Here is a 15,724-nt window from a genome sequence, read left to right on the forward strand (position 1 = left end):
AGTCGAGCGTCTTCGCAAAACATCATTTATTCGATTCGGCATACATTCAGGAAAATTTCGAAAGTTGTTGTTGATCACAAACATTAAAATTACGTTCAAAATGATCTTTGTTCAAAATATTGTGTTAAGTAAAATAATTTTTTGGTCAATCAACAGTTGTAGCTAGCCAAAACCATGAAATCCACTCGGTTGCACATTTAAGTTTGATAAAACACTTCTGCTTGAACAGCCGGCCAGTATAGCCTGATCAGATTAGATCTGCCCTGTGTGATAGTCCATGACGAAGTTAACTACTAGGTCGTGAAAAGCACAGAGTGGGATGGTAAGACAGCACATGCTATAGCAATTGCCTTGAAAAATATTAAAGCACCATAGTGCTCCCTCTTTTCAATGTCGATTATTTGGGATAAGCCGAACTTTTGACAAGTTGCTTTGTACGAACGGATCCACTGTCCCTTTTTCTTTCTTCGGCTTATTAGAAACAAGACAGGATATTCGAAAATGTTTTCTGACATTGATTCGAACCTGACCTTCAATGGCCATATCGCTTCACTAACCTTCTCTCTTTGTCCACATTAGCTCAAATAGATAGGGTACAACACTTGTTCTCTAAAGATGTTCTGTACATAATCCTAAATTCCCTAGTATTTAGCAAACTGTTCTATTGCTCGATCGTTTCGTCTGGAGCTTCTAACGAAAACATCCATAAATTACAGCTTAAGCAAAACTTTGCCGGCCGTATACTTTCTAACACTAAAAAGTTTGATCACATTACACCAGTCTTACATAAACTTGGTTGCTCACCATCGAAGAGCTACTACGCTTACGTGATGTAACCATGATCTTTAAATGTCTCAACCGTCTTGTGCCCAGTTAAGTACCAAGCTTGTAAAACGTTCACAAACTCACTCGTATTAACTTAACCTCCCTCAGCACCGAACCTCCGCCGCACCGCGTGCCTTCCGCTTCAGTCTTTACAATAAACAGTCTTTACAAAGATATTAGAAACTCTGCCTATTTTAAGGTTTTTGAAAGGAGTGCCAGGCTTAAGATAATCAGAACGCGGAAGTAGAAATTAATTTTCAATAAATAGTTTATCAGCCTTTTTATTTTTATAATTGTAGATCTAGCCTTCAAATTCAATGGTAACTTAAGTTTGTCTTTTATACATGTAATTTTACATTATTTTGTACATTATACTTAATGAATAATCTTGTAAATCAATTTTGAAAACCCAGCTAGGAGAATTAACATAATGTATTGTACGGTATTAAGGAAGGAATAAGGAAAATAATTTTAAGGCATTCAAAAAAATTAATCTTTAATGTGTCTGCACAGTATGGTAATTTTGAACCCCACTACAAAAAATATCAAAAGAAAAACGTTCAAGAAGTAATTTATCTGGTATGGTATTGATCATCCTCACGCCCTTCACCAGGTCTAGTAACATCTCCTATAAGGAAGCTGGTATTTCACTGCCATTTGTTCGATAACTACACAGAAAAACCGTGTGGTAATCGCTGCTTCCAAAGTGAAACCATTGATTTAGTTAACTCCGAAACCTGAAATTTGGTGACAAAATTCTTTAAGGACCCGAGGGAAAAACATTTCCTTTCTTTAACAGTTGAGGTAAAACCATGACTAAATGTTTTTTTTCAAATTTAGTTGAGCAATAGTTTAACCAGTTGAGACATGCGCCTGTAACACAGGCTTTAAATCTCCTGTACACAATATATGTATAATAATTAATAATAATTAAAAATTTCTAACGCGCCTTTTCCATGCAAATATGATCAAAAGCGCATGACAACACGTAAATGGTAAAAGAAAATAAAAGCTAAAATAATTAAGGCTACCAATAAACAACGCTAAAAATTAAATAACGATAAAAACACTAAATATATTACATAGTAGGTTAAAAACATTACATATCAAAAGCTAGTCTAAAAAGATGCGTTTTAAGTAAAGATTTAAAACGTTCAAAATAAGTTCCAGAATCTTAAGTTAATATCCATAACGGCCAACCCATTGCCGCTTCTCTACGACAATCAAACTGCCAGTCAACTCTGACGGCAACCAATTAGAAGCGCCTATCGTAATAGCTCCGCCACGTGCAAAACGAGACGCAAGACCAAACTCGTGCATTTGGAGAAGAAAACGCGCCCGGTTCGTGGTAAAAAACGTCCCTCTTAAATTTTCCGTGTACAAAATTAATATCATTAAGTTCCAAGGCATCCTTTGAAACGGCTATGACAAAACAGGTCTAAGAAAACTTCTTATCAAATTTCAGTGTCAACCAGAGCCACCTGATTTCCGTGGGCAAGCAAGCGGACTGGGAAAAGGGAAGATAGCAAGGAATTTGCTGGAGTTTAAAAAACAACGGTAACATTATTCAAGAGGGAGAACAGCTGATCGCTTTTTTTCGAAGGTAAACATTACAGTTCCATTTGTTTACATTTTACCTTCAGTGTTAAAATGCCCATGCACTGACAGGATCAGCGTTTACAGTTCATTAGTTACAAGTATAATATTTAAAAAAACAGAGCTACGTCAAACCATCAAAAATGCACAAGAACCTTCACGTTTCGTTCAACCATTCCTTTAAGTGAACCAAAAAACGTGGAATATATCTTTTTGGTCGAAACCATTCTTTCTTTCTTTTCAAGTAGAAATTCGCAATGACTGCGTCGCATGTCCAACGCTATATTAAAGGGAAAATCAGGGGACCGTGAGGAGTGAGGGACCAACACGTTTGCTCCTCAAAAGCGCAGAAAGGACTCGGGAGTTTTACCGTAGAAACATTGTCAAATGATTCAGTTCCATGCCTCACAACAGTAGTATCTTTAATATCGGGGGTAGCAGCGGAATCATTTGAGTCTTAATATTCATGATTCCTGTCGTTTTTGCCTCCATGATTCATGATTCACGAAGACCTTTCATTACCTATTGACTTAATGATTTTCCCAGTGGCAACTTAGTCTCGTTTTGTAGTGTTTCTTTGGTGTTCAAACTTCTGTTTTATCCAGACTCGGTATCACCATTAGTTTTGTCCAGGTATGGAGTTTTTTTGTAACTGCATTAAGCACCAGATTACTGTAGAAACAAGCGGACTATCCGCCCGAAATGCATGAGTTATACAGGGGGGTATTTAATAGTTCATTTGAATTCCCTGCTAGTATCAGAAATCATTGTTAGTGTTATCCCATTATGGAGCAGTTTCCAAAAACCATTTTTCGTTTACTCTGTAGCTTTAATTACTAGTCAAATTGGTTCTGAAAAGTTGAAGCATGAAAACTTTAATCTATACAAAAGTCAGTTACAGTGAGAGAAAATCACGCGCATCGACTTAATCGACTACAGGAAATAATCAAATTACGCTGTCGGTTCGAAACGGGACTTGCACGAAACTTTTTACTTTCAGTACACTTTCAGATTTTTTTAAAAAAAGTAGAGTAACCTTTCCTTACAAATCCAGTGGCTGAAAGTATATCTTCTTCTAGTCCCTACGGTCTTGACAATCGCGGCTTTAGAACAAGAGCCATCGAATACTTTGCTAGTTAGAAACTGACACACACTAGATGTATTGTTCTTGCTGTTATTCGTTCTGCCATCAATACCCTCTTTAAAAAAAATGTCAATTCAGATTGAACGACTAAAAGATCACAATTCTCGGAAAGGGTGACCACATCAAAACTCAAGAGGCAACCGCATTATAAACTATAAGGTAAATTCAAAATTTCAAGGGCGAAATTGTCTGTAATTTTTAGCGTCAACTCAATCATTATAAAAGGTATATGTCAGTCAAAAAAAAAATATATATATATATATAAAACAGATCGCTGTTCTCCTTGTCTCCTGGTTCATCTTGCACTAAATGACGGCAAGTCACCCTTATTGCTCTGAGTTCTCTGGGTCTTAGATTTCCGGGTCTTAGTATTCCGGGTCCTAGTTAAAAATTGTAATCCATTTTGATCTTCTTCATTTTATCCGTGCTCTTCTTTTCTATTTCCTTGTAATTAAAGTATTCCTTCACTGTTTTAAGGGTCACTTTTCATATTTTGCTGAGTTTCTTTGATGGCCAATTCGTCAGGGTCTTAGTTTTCCGGGTCTTATAGTGTTCCGGGTCCGTTCCTGGTCGTAGGTCTTAGTTTTCCGGACACCTCAGCGTAGAAGCTTTAACGTTTACCACCCTACGTTCTTAAAATGACAGTCACTCGCCATTAAACATACATGTTTTCGGCGAGAAATTTATGAACAAACATGAAATGTCAAAGAAAGGAAACACTACAAATAGTTAGCAAAACAAAAGAAAACAATATAGAGCAAATAATACACTGAAGTAAATACAACAAGAAACATGATTGCAGAGCCAACAGAGTTCCACTGACCGGAAATTGCATCGTATTAAATAAGCATTCAAGAAATCGACTGATGATCCAAACAGCTGGGTAGAAGCTTAAAAAAGGCCTAAGCTTGAATTCGACTGAACATTAGTTACCATGACGCACGCGGAAAAGTTATTGAACCAAAGACAATTTAATGAGCTGTTGTATTGGAATTTATCAAAAATTCATTCATTCTTCAGTGGCGAATGAGGACTATACTGAAATTGGTGAAAGGACTATTCCGTTCTTACAAGAAATCACAGGAGCCATTCACCTCATGGTACGATCTCTTTCTCAAGTTCAGAGCATCTTTTCAGTTTCAGGTATCTTTAACAGACTTAGCATACATATTAGAATACAAAAAATAAGATAAATTAATTTCAAAACAAACTTGAACGCAATGAGCTTTGAAGCGAGAAGAATTTTTCTCTATCCATTCATTGCTTGTAAACTTCTCATAATTATTAATTATACTACTCCGTTATACTACTTCGACAGATATCAAGATGCATCCACATAAACTTGAGTGAGAACTAGATTTTAAAAGTGGTTATTGAATAAGCGGTTATACGTTATGTATACAGTAACACACAGATAAAGATAACATACTCTGGGTAAAGCAATATTTCCGCGTCTAAGACTTTATACAGCCGTTTTAACTGTGCTACATTATCTTTATTTGACTGGCGATGCCTACTGCGGGTGTCACGAGGTGAAGTCCATAAAATTTGCAAAGTGGTTACAAAAGAATTATGTTGCGTAGTTTTATTTTAATTTTTTTTTTCAAATCAACGAAAAGGAATACATTTATATTTAAAACGACGGTATTAGAGTGAAAAGAGGTGAAACGTTTGTCCAAGTATTGAGAAATTCGTCAATTGCGGTTGTGACATTGACCAAAGGCTAGTTCAAGTAACCATATCGACCCTCATTTTCATATATTCTAATTTAACACGGAAAAACCGTAATATCACACCGGAAAAAGGTTCCCTTCAACGCTCTCTTTCAACAATCCGAGCGGATTAAACTGGGTAAGCTACTCAGTGCATTGATTTTTATGTATATTTGGAACAAATTTCTTAATCCTTTCCTAGAGCCATTATTGCTTGAAGTTTCGCAATTAATATGGTTAGGCAAGTCTGTTTAATAAAATTAAGAAAACTTCCCCAGTCATTTCACATGCTACATTGGTACTTTGCGTATTTTGCGATATGAAATTTATGATGACTAAGAAAGATTCAATTTGTGCAGTGTAAGTGTTAAATATAACGTCACGTGGAATGTGAGTATGCTGATTTTGAACACCAATACACAAAATATCAAAACACAATATCAAAACAAAAATTATGATCTATTTTGATTTTCTTCATTTCATCCGTGCTCTTCTTTTCTATTTCCTTGTAATTAAAGTATTCCTTCACTGTTTTAAGGGTCACTTTTCATATTTTGCTGAGTTTCTTTGATGGCCAATTCGTCAGGGTCTTAGTTTTCCGGGTCTTATAGTGTTCCGGGTCCGTTCCGGGTCGTAGGTCTTAGTTTTCCGGACACCTCAGCGTAGAAGCTTTAACGTTTACCACCCTACGTTCTTAAAATGACAGTCACTCGCCATTAAACATACATGTTTTCGGCGAGAAATTTATGAACAAACATGAAATGTTAAAGAAAGGAAACACTACAAATAGTTAGCAAAACAAAAGAAAACAATATAGAGCAAATAATACACTGAAGTAAATACAACAAGAAACATGATTGCAGAGCCAACAGAGTTCCACTGACCGGAAATTGCATCGTATTAAATAAGCATTCAAGAAATCGACTGATGATCCAAACAGCTGGGTAGAAGCTTAAAAAAGGCCTAAGCTTGAATTCGACTGAACATTAGTTACCATGACGCACGCGGAAAAGTTATTGAACCAAAGACAATTTAATGAGCTGTTGTATTGGAATTTATCAAAAATTCATTCATTCTTCAGTGGCGAATGAGGACTATACTGAAATTGGTGAAAGGACTATTCCGTTCTTACAAGAAATCACAGGAGCCATTCACCTCATGGTACGATCTCTTTCTCAAGTTCAGAGCATCTTTTCAGTTTCAGGTATCTTTAACAGACTTAGCATACATATTAGAATACAAAAAATAAGATAAATTAATTTCAAAACAAACTTGAACGCAATGAGCTTTGAAGCGAGAAGAATTTTTCTCTATCCATTCATTGCTTGTAAACTTCTCATAATTATTAATTATACTACTCCGTTATACTACTTCGACAGATATCAAGATGCATCCACATAAACTTGAGTGAGAACTAGATTTTAAAAGTGGTTATTGAATAAGCGGTTATACGTTATGTATACAGTAACACACAGATAAAGATAACATACTCTGGGTAAAGCAATATTTCCGCGTCTAAGACTTTATACAGCCGTTTTAACTGTGCTACATTATCTTTATTTGACTGGCGATGCCTACTGCGGGTGTCATGAGGTGAAGTCCATAAAATTTGCAAAGTGGTTACAAAAGAATTATGTTGCGTAGTTTTATTTTAATTTTTTTTTTCAAATCAACGAAAAGGAATACATTTATATTTAAAACGACGGTATTAGAGTGAAAAGAGGTGAAACGTTTGTCCAAGTATTGAGAAATTCGTCAATTGCGGTTGTGACATTGACCAAAGGCTAGTTCAAGTAACCATATCGACCCTCATTTTCATATATTCTAATTTAACACGGAAAAACCGTAATATCACACCGGAAAAAGGTTCCCTTCAACGCTCTCTTTCAACAATCCGAGCGGATTAAACTGGGTAAGCTACTCAGTGCATTGATTTTTATGTATATGTGGAACAAATTTCTTAATCCTTTCCTAGAGCCATTATTGCTTGAAGTTTTGCATTTAATTTGGTTAGGCAAGTCTGTGAATAAAATTAAGAAAACTTCCCCAGTCATTTCACATGCTACATTGGTACTTTGCGTATTTTGCGATATGAAATTTATGATGACTAAGAAAGATTCAATTTGTGCAGTGTAAGTGTTAAATATAACGTCACGTGGAATGTGAGTATGCTGATTTTGAACCCCAATACACAAAATATCAAAACACAATATCAAAACAAAAATTATGATCTATTTTGATTTTCTTCATTTCATCCGTGCTCTTCTTTTCTATTTCCTTGTAATTAAAGTATTCCTTCACTGTTTTAAGGGTCACTTTTCATATTTTGCTGAGTTTCTTTGATGGCCAATTCGTCAGGGTCTTAGTTTTCCGGGTCTTATAGTGTTCCGGGTCCGTTCTGGGTCCTTGGCGAGAAATTTATAAACAAATATGAAATGTCAAAGAAAGGAAACACTACAAACAGATAGCAAAACAAAAGAAAACAATATAGAGCAAATAATACACTGAAGTAAATACAACAAGAAAACACGATTGCAGAGCCGCCGGAGTTCCACTGACCGAAATTAAATAAGCATTCAAGAAATCGACTGATGATCCAAACCGCTAGATAAAAGCTTCTGGACGCAAAAAGGCCTACGCTTGACTTACCAGGACGCACGCGGAAAAGTTATTGAACCAAAGCATTACCAATAATCAATGACTAATGAACTTGATTACTCATCGCTTAGTCATTGATTACCAATTGATGTCATTGATCATCGATTAGTTATGTCTGGTAATTATGAACCCCAAGACACAAAATATCAAAACACACGTCGCGTAGAATGTCTGGTCACATCCGGGAATTTAAAAGGCTAGAGCCGCATTCAAGCCACGATTTGGTCTTTAAAATATGGCGGAATGATAAGACTGAAGCGACTTTGAGAGTTTTTTGTCTCTGATTGTGAGTTGCTCGTAACCAATTCTCAATGGGTGCCACCGGAATATAGTAAATATCAAGAAACATCAAATTCAAGAACTTACCTTCGATCAATGCCAGCTTATCGGATTTCACTGTTTTTTTGCGCTGAAAGCCAACCAAAAATTCGGCATTTTTTTATGGATTTTCACCTGCGTAGATTTTCACGGAAAGATTAAAACCAAAGTTTGCAGAAATTGCGAAGGGTACCACCTGAAATCGTGCCATCTCTTGTCTATCTTTAAAACCACCAAAGTCTTTTTAAACCAAGGAAGACGATAAAAACTGTTATTTTTGTTACCCTTTGAATTTGACCTGAACTCCTGAGGAGTAGACGGCGCGAAGGAAACTTCCAGAAAACGTCCTGGAAAACCAAAAAAATTTCTCCGCGACTCCGGCCGCCATCTTTATTATTTTTCAAACTTGTTTCCAGTACTCTTTGACCGTTTTGTTGTTTTTACCTCATGTACGCTTCATTTAGAAGTGTCACGGCACAAAAAAGAGAAAACACTAACCCCCACCCGGACGGAAAGATTTTTGTCGATCTCAATGGACTGGGAATTCTACGCGACGAACGTTTAAGCAGCAATTTATCTGGTTTGGTACTGACCCTCTCTCCTCCCTAGAGGCCTCTTTTTATCGTAGGGAGGGCTGGAGAAAGGGAAAAAGAAAGCGCGCGGGGAACAATGGGAAGGGGAAACAGAAGAAGCGAGGCTGTGTAGCACACTAAACAACTCGGGGCGTGTGAAGCAAAAAAGAAAAAAAATACAAAAGAAACGAAGAAAAGAAAATCAATCATTAATCCATCGACTAAATTCGCAGGTTCTTGTTCTAGCGTTTGGTATAGAAAAAAAAAAAAAAAAAAAAGCCTATAAACTGTACATGTTAGTTATCTGATAATGTAAAAAAAAAACAACTTTCCCAAAAAACTGGCTCTCTTCGCCCTTGAATCTAATATCAAAGTACCGTTTCAGTAGACAAACGCATATTTTGTTTGAAATACTTAACGAATATTGGTTCCCTGTAAGAGAAATTATTGGGCACTGTTTACATTTTGCAAACAATAACAGTACGTCCACTCAGCCGCATCTGAAAAACCACCAGCTAAATTTGATAAGAACAAATAAAAAACTAAAATTCTACTCCATCTTTAAAAATGAAACAAATCACTCTGAATTCATCAATCATATCCGGAATCCTGAACATAGGCGTGTAGCTTTTAAATTTAGGATAGGAAATCATAATTTAAAAATAGGAACTGGAAGATTTACAATCCCCAAAACTCCTGAAGACCTTAGAATCTGTGATCATTGCAACCAAAATTCGGTTGAAAATGAACTGTACATATTATTTCACTGTGATCAATACATTGATTTGAGAAAGACTCTTTTTATTAAAATCAACGACCGAAATACATTATTTACACATTACAATATCCATGATAAAGTCTGTTTTCTTTTTAATAATACTGATTGACATATCAGCAGGCTAGCTGCTAATTTCATCTTTCAAACATTTGAAAGACGAAAGAAACATAGTTAATTCTACCGTTTCATCATATCTATCTTTAATCGCTAACACCTGTACAAAATGGTAATACTGAATAAACCTGTTAAATATCATTTTCAGCCCCCCCCCCCCCACCCCCCTTTTATTTTTATTGTTTCTACTGGTTTCCGGTCCATTAAGCGCCATTTCCTTATATTATATTTTAGTTGTTACGGAATGCCATCACGGCGCTCAGATTTCGCTGCAAAGGTTTAAGACTCATAGAGCTTAGACTAACTGTGCGTTTAAAGGCCGTGTCAAAACAGTGTATAATTTCTGATTATTATTGCTGTGACAACATATCGCAATCAGGGCCTATCTAAATTAATTTGAGAAAAAACAACAACAGAATTACCACCCTTTCAAGTGTACCTCAAAGCGCCATCCACCGTTGGCAATTTTCGCTCTCTTGTAGTACGTAGACGTTGTCGGAATCTTTGCTTCTCTCATTTACACAATTATTTGTAGTTTGTTACTATCGACCAATATTATGCCGGCCAAATTATTTAGAAGATTATACAAAATAAAAGCGGGACTCCATAAAGAGATATCAAACAGGCGTGTAACAATCTAGATTGACGGGCTCCGTGCCAATCTATCCGGGAATATTGCGGCTATATAAGACGAACAAACACGAGCAGCAGAGGCACTTCAAGCCATCCTTGAACAGAGTTGACTAGTCGATGTGAACAGGCAACTTTCTGGGGGGTGAAGTGATCGGAGGGACGTGTAAAGCGAAAAGACATCAATACGAAAGGTAAAAATGAAAATAATTCAGTGATTCCCCGACCTTAGTTACCTGTACACTAAAAAAATCTACACTTGGCGTAATAACAGTAACGTTTATTCTTTTTGTTTACAAGCATTCCCGAAAAGTTTGAGTCAAAACTCAAAGCACCACTAAAAATTATCCACAATATGGAATGGCTGAGAACAGTGTCTCTTACTGTTCAAATACACCTATTATATTGGCAGATCAACCGAAGGGCTAGCTTTTAAATCAGGGTACCTCTAAATCTGTCTCTATGTGGGTTATTTACAGTTTGCGCAATACGCATGCTTGACACTGGTCGCCGTATAGGGAATGGCAAATTGATATTAAATGGCTTAAAAGACGGATTTGTTTTGAAACAGCTAATATATTCCTATTAATAACCGGCGAGTAGTGTTGGTGAAACTGTTGGTGTACAAGAAAAGTGATACTAAAACCTGCATACCAAATATTCATCATTGTTTTCAGGCACCTCAATCTTTTTTTGATATTATTATTCATTAACTTTTTTTTCCATTCCCATTCTCAATTGATTAGCATAAAAAGTACTGAGGAAACCTGTTTGAGGTCACGTATGAGATTCTGATTAAAGCTATAAATGGAACATTGAAAACCTGTCAACAGGAATCAAGGCTATTAAAGAGAAGATATCTTCTCAGGGCTTCTTAAGTCCTTTAATCCGCTGCTTACATTCAAACGTCTGATATTGTAGACTGGTTTCTCAGCAATTTGTTTGCATACTAGTAGTAGATTCGACCACAGAGAATATCGAATTGAGTTTTCAATGCGTGCCGTGCGTTCCAGTGAAAATGTTACAAACATGCCGGTGAAAACAAAACAAAAAAGAAATAAGGTAGTAAAATGAAAGATCAGAAAACTTGCAACATGGTCAGCAGCCTCGTTATTCTTTCTCCAGGATACCGTCGATGTTGTGGGTAGCTTCTACGGAAATGAATGAAAAATAATCCTTTTTGGATACATCGTTTCTTTTCTCAACGGAAAATCCTAATTATCTGGATTTTAGTAAAGAAACGCACCCAGAGTGAACATAAAAAGAACCGCTCGAAACATTATAAGAAGATATAAATAGCACGGCAAATACAAAGGAAGGCACGGATGGACAAAGTTGAAGAAAACTAAAAAACGGGTTGCAATTGCGGTTTTTTAAAATTTGTCAGCATGAAAGTTTTTAAAGTTATTTTTTTGGTTTGATATAATGCTTTAGAAGAGATATTTGTTTAATACGAAGCTGTGATTTCGTCATTTGCAAGAAAATTCCTCACTAACGTTGAGATATTTAGCGATAAAAGACGCGTTGCTGGCAATATTAACCCAATGAACTAGCGGTGACAAAACCCCATTAGTCGGTTTATTGATTGCTCACTCAGTTGGAAACACGAAAAGATGATTATAGCCAACTCATATCCAACGCACACTCGTGGAATTGTTGTTCAATAGACCGCGGTGACAAAACCCCATTAGTCGGTTTATTGATTGCTCACTCAGTTGGAAACACGAAAAGATGATTATAGCCAACTCATATCTAACGCACACTTGTGGAATAGTTGTTCAATAGACCGCTGGGTGTTGTTAACGCAATTCTAATGTCGTTTTCTCTTGCAGATGGCCACATCAAAAAATGTTAACGAAAACATGGTAAGATCAAACCGTCAGGACATCAGTTGTGTGTTTAAAGCAAAGTGCACACCTGTTGCATGAATAACTTGCGTGAGATGGTTAACATGCCTGATGTTTTTGCATTTAAGGGAAGTCATGATGAGTCAAGTTCCTCTGACGAGGACGACAAAAATCAAGGGTAAGAAATAACCATTGAACGTAAAATTCTTCCAAAAAAGTCACAACTAAACGTTTGGAGCGATGAATGCGAAAAATTAACTGTCTTTTTTTCTTTGATTCTTTGTCAGTGTAAAAATAAAACAGTACCTTCGAACGTTCCTAATTCTTCTAGGATATGTAAGCATCAAACTTTAAAACTAGTTTTCACGTTAGCTCAATTTTTTGTTTTTGAAATCTGAGATTTTAATTAGGGAAAACAAGATACCGTGGAAATAGGTAACCGCTAAAACTTGAATTCTTATGAATACTTTATCGTTAAAAGACCTGGTAGGTTCAGTTTCGAAACAACGTTCCTGAATTACCTGTGTTTGATGTAATTTAGTGACGCCACTGAACCAATGGCCATAGAGATTGATGAACAGGAGCCGCCTGGTGAGGGTTACATGTACTCCCTTGAAACGGAGTCGTTTTTTCAACAGGTAAGTTGCTTTTATCATCTGTAAGACAATAAATGAATCTTTTGTGATCTATATCGGTTAAACAACAGTAAAGTCTCTGACAGAATTATTTCACGTTAACTAGAAATAATCGTAGAAGGCTGGTTTTCAGGATCGCTAAATAAAATCTTCAGCGATCACTGCGATATACTCAAGAGGTGTAAAAATAGGATCATATGAGTTCTAACTTTGCCAATAACGATGGAACTGAATCGAAATTTGGTACGACGTGAGATTCACCTCCTAAAAATCCCGGGTAAAATAAAAATTCAAATCATCATTACTGTTTTAAGTCAAGTTAAAATCATCGATAAAATGGTGACGGAATTAACACTTGGCATGACCGTTTATTGCAACTCAATAAACAATTTCGAAGGCAAATGTCCTTAGTCTTAAATTATTCAAAACTTTAATTGTAAAGTTCAAGAAGAATGATTTCAAACGTAGAAGGTAAAATTTTGTTTATCCTTCATTCGCCACCGTTTCGCCTTCATTGTAACTTTTTGTACCACGTGATATGCCAGGTGACTATAATTAGTTAACTTTAAAGCAGAAGACCACATCACTAAAGTGGAACTCGACAACCGCTGGGCCATCAAATCCCGGTCGTAGTATTACCGGATTATCGTATTCCCTGGGTCTTCAAGAAATGATGATAAAAAGTGATTCCTAGTGTTTTTCACGGATGCGTCGTGGTCGTATAAACGGGATGGTCTTATAGTGAGGTAGTCGTAAGGCGGGGTTACACTGTACTTACATTTGGGGATGATTTCATCCCGTATATATACAAGCATAAGCGGTCAAGTATTGTTTCTTCTCAGAGTCCAGAGAGGGAAAGGGAGGAGGAGGAGGAAGACAATGAGGGTGAAAGACAAGCTGTGGTTGAAGGCGAGGCTGCTGTTCAGAATTGGGACCAAGAGTTTGATCAGCCCGTTTGGTAAGAACCGTAAAAGTTAGCGTAAATTTATCAGTAAATTGACGCGTATACACGTAAGAAAATAGTCTGGTCTGGTGCGCCAGAGTGTTCTGAGAGAGTTTGCGCCAAAGAATAACTTTCTTAAGGTACAAAGATAGAAGTATCATAAATTGGAAATTAAACACTTTCTCTTCTTCTACTCATAAGATATCGAACCTCGCCCGATGGCAACTTCCGTTTGCAAATGGTATCGTCTAAAATGCATACACTAAACCCTTTTCTTTGCTCAATGAAAACTTTTTCTTTGAAATAGTCTTTTTGGGGCATTTCTTAAAACGTCTGGGCAGAAGAGACAATGCTGTGGACCCCAAACCCAAAACCACTTTCTACAAATTTATTCGTGTTAAAGTAAATTAAAAAAATAGACACATCAAAAAATAAAACACAGAATAAAAGAAAAATGCGTGCTCTCCCTTGCTCTTTTCCAAAGTGCAACATTGTACCGCTGGTGAACGAATAAAACATTGGTAGGAGGATCGAGAACACGAAGACCTCATTTGACGAAAATAATTATATTAACACTAGCAATAATGAAGCTTCAGCGTCTCAAAATAACCTGTTGGGCGAACTTGCTTCTCTCGAATGTTACGCTTGATATATAGCCTCTCCTCGACCACGTGCCTTTTTTTTTAGGTCTGAGAATTTAACCGTAGAATCTGAAAGAATGCGTGGTCATTACCCACAGGTAGGTACTTTGCTACTTAGCCTAACGATACAACATTCAAGGGTCTTGAGTGTAAAAAGGAAGTTGTGTAGCCGTCCTGTTTTGAACTCAGATATCGTGGTCACGTGCCCGTTTCTCGAAAGTATCGGTAACTTTCCATGACCGAGGCCATATCTGAAGAATGGTAGTGTGTGTTTTGGCCCTTAACAAGTCCATCTTGATACTTTATCTGATAATTTTCGAAAATATTAAAACCTTGAGTTTGAATGTAAACACGGCAAACATAAAACAGCCTTCCGGGCCCGTCAATTACATGGTCCTTTGAGAAACCGGACTCTCAGGTCAGAATAAAGGCTGAACTTCTCTTTTGGGTCTTAGGACCATGTGCCAATTAAGAACACTAAAACTGCGCCTTAGATCCATTTAAACGTCGCATTTCACATGTTCCGAATTCAATTCGTGAATTAAGTGTATGTGAAATGCGACGTTTGAATCAATTAAATTCCACAATAAATACATCCCCTTTCGCTGAATTAGCGACTAAAACAGTCGAAGATTCTACTTTAGACGTGATTATCATTACAGTGAAACCCCGCCTTACGACCACCTCGTTATTACGGCCATTATTTTTTGGCCGCCTGGCGAAAACCGCCATCTATTTTCTTGTAAAAAAGACCCTCGTTAATACGGCCAAATTTTTTTGGCCCATTGGTCACCGTGTTAACGGGGTTTCACTGTATAATTAATTATTACCCACAATTCCCGTAAATGCCATGCACAGAACAGTCTAAACAAAGATCGAAAAATGGCGGGAGGTGAAGCAGTGTTGTACTTGCTTCTTGAAGACAAAGTATATCAACCTTGTCCCCAGGGCTTAAAAATATGGTTGACAATACATGTATACTGATTTGTATGACGTGGGATAATATCTTATGTACACACAGAGGTGCTCGGTTTTTACGACAAGTAATAACCGCTCAGTAGACATCCTCGTCCGGCAAAGTAGTTGAACCAGGCCTTGGAAAATATCCAAAAAACGTTTCAGATTCTAACTTAAATTTCATTATACTTTTTAACAGGAACAACAAGACGTTGATCCTTTGGCTATATTTTTTCTGGCACTTTTCTTATATTTATGTCGTAATAATCCAAGAAGACTGATGGAACTGGATTAAATCTTGAACATTTATTGTAATAACCAGTTTATTAAAAGATTTGTATAAATAAACTTGTA

General features: G+C 36.7%; 2 protein-coding genes across 2 annotated transcripts in view; both read left to right on the forward strand.

The window, feature by feature from the left end:
- Nucleotides 1–15,724, forward strand: part of LOC140940228 (uncharacterized) — a 230,704-nt gene that overhangs the window by 76,327 nt on the left and 138,653 nt on the right. The gene's annotated exons all lie outside the window — the stretch shown is intronic.
- Nucleotides 12,740–15,700, forward strand: LOC140940224 (uncharacterized). The gene is made up of 4 exons (XM_073389145.1): nt 12,740–12,832; nt 13,672–13,787; nt 14,460–14,511; nt 15,570–15,700. Exons 1-4 carry the CDS (start codon nt 12,752–12,754, stop codon nt 15,663–15,665), a joined length of 345 nt encoding a protein of 114 aa, XP_073245246.1. The 5' UTR covers nt 12,740–12,751; the 3' UTR covers nt 15,666–15,700.

The sequence above is a fragment of the Porites lutea genome, chromosome 6, assembly GCF_958299795.1.
Source record: "Porites lutea chromosome 6, jaPorLute2.1, whole genome shotgun sequence".
Taxonomy (NCBI): domain Eukaryota; kingdom Metazoa; phylum Cnidaria; class Anthozoa; order Scleractinia; family Poritidae; genus Porites; species Porites lutea.

Excerpts from the sequence above, each read along its gene's own strand:
- LOC140940224 (XM_073389145.1), top strand. The coding sequence starts at position 12,752 with ATGGCCATAGAGATTGATGAACAGGAGCCGCCTGGTGAGGGTTACATG. Across the intron at positions 13,788-14,459 it reads GAGTTTGATCAGCCCGTTTG|GTCTGAGAATTTAACCGTAG; the intron begins GTAAGAACCGTA and ends CTTTTTTTTTAG. Across the intron at positions 14,512-15,569 it reads TGCGTGGTCATTACCCACAG|GAACAACAAGACGTTGATCC; the intron begins GTAGGTACTTTG and ends ACTTTTTAACAG.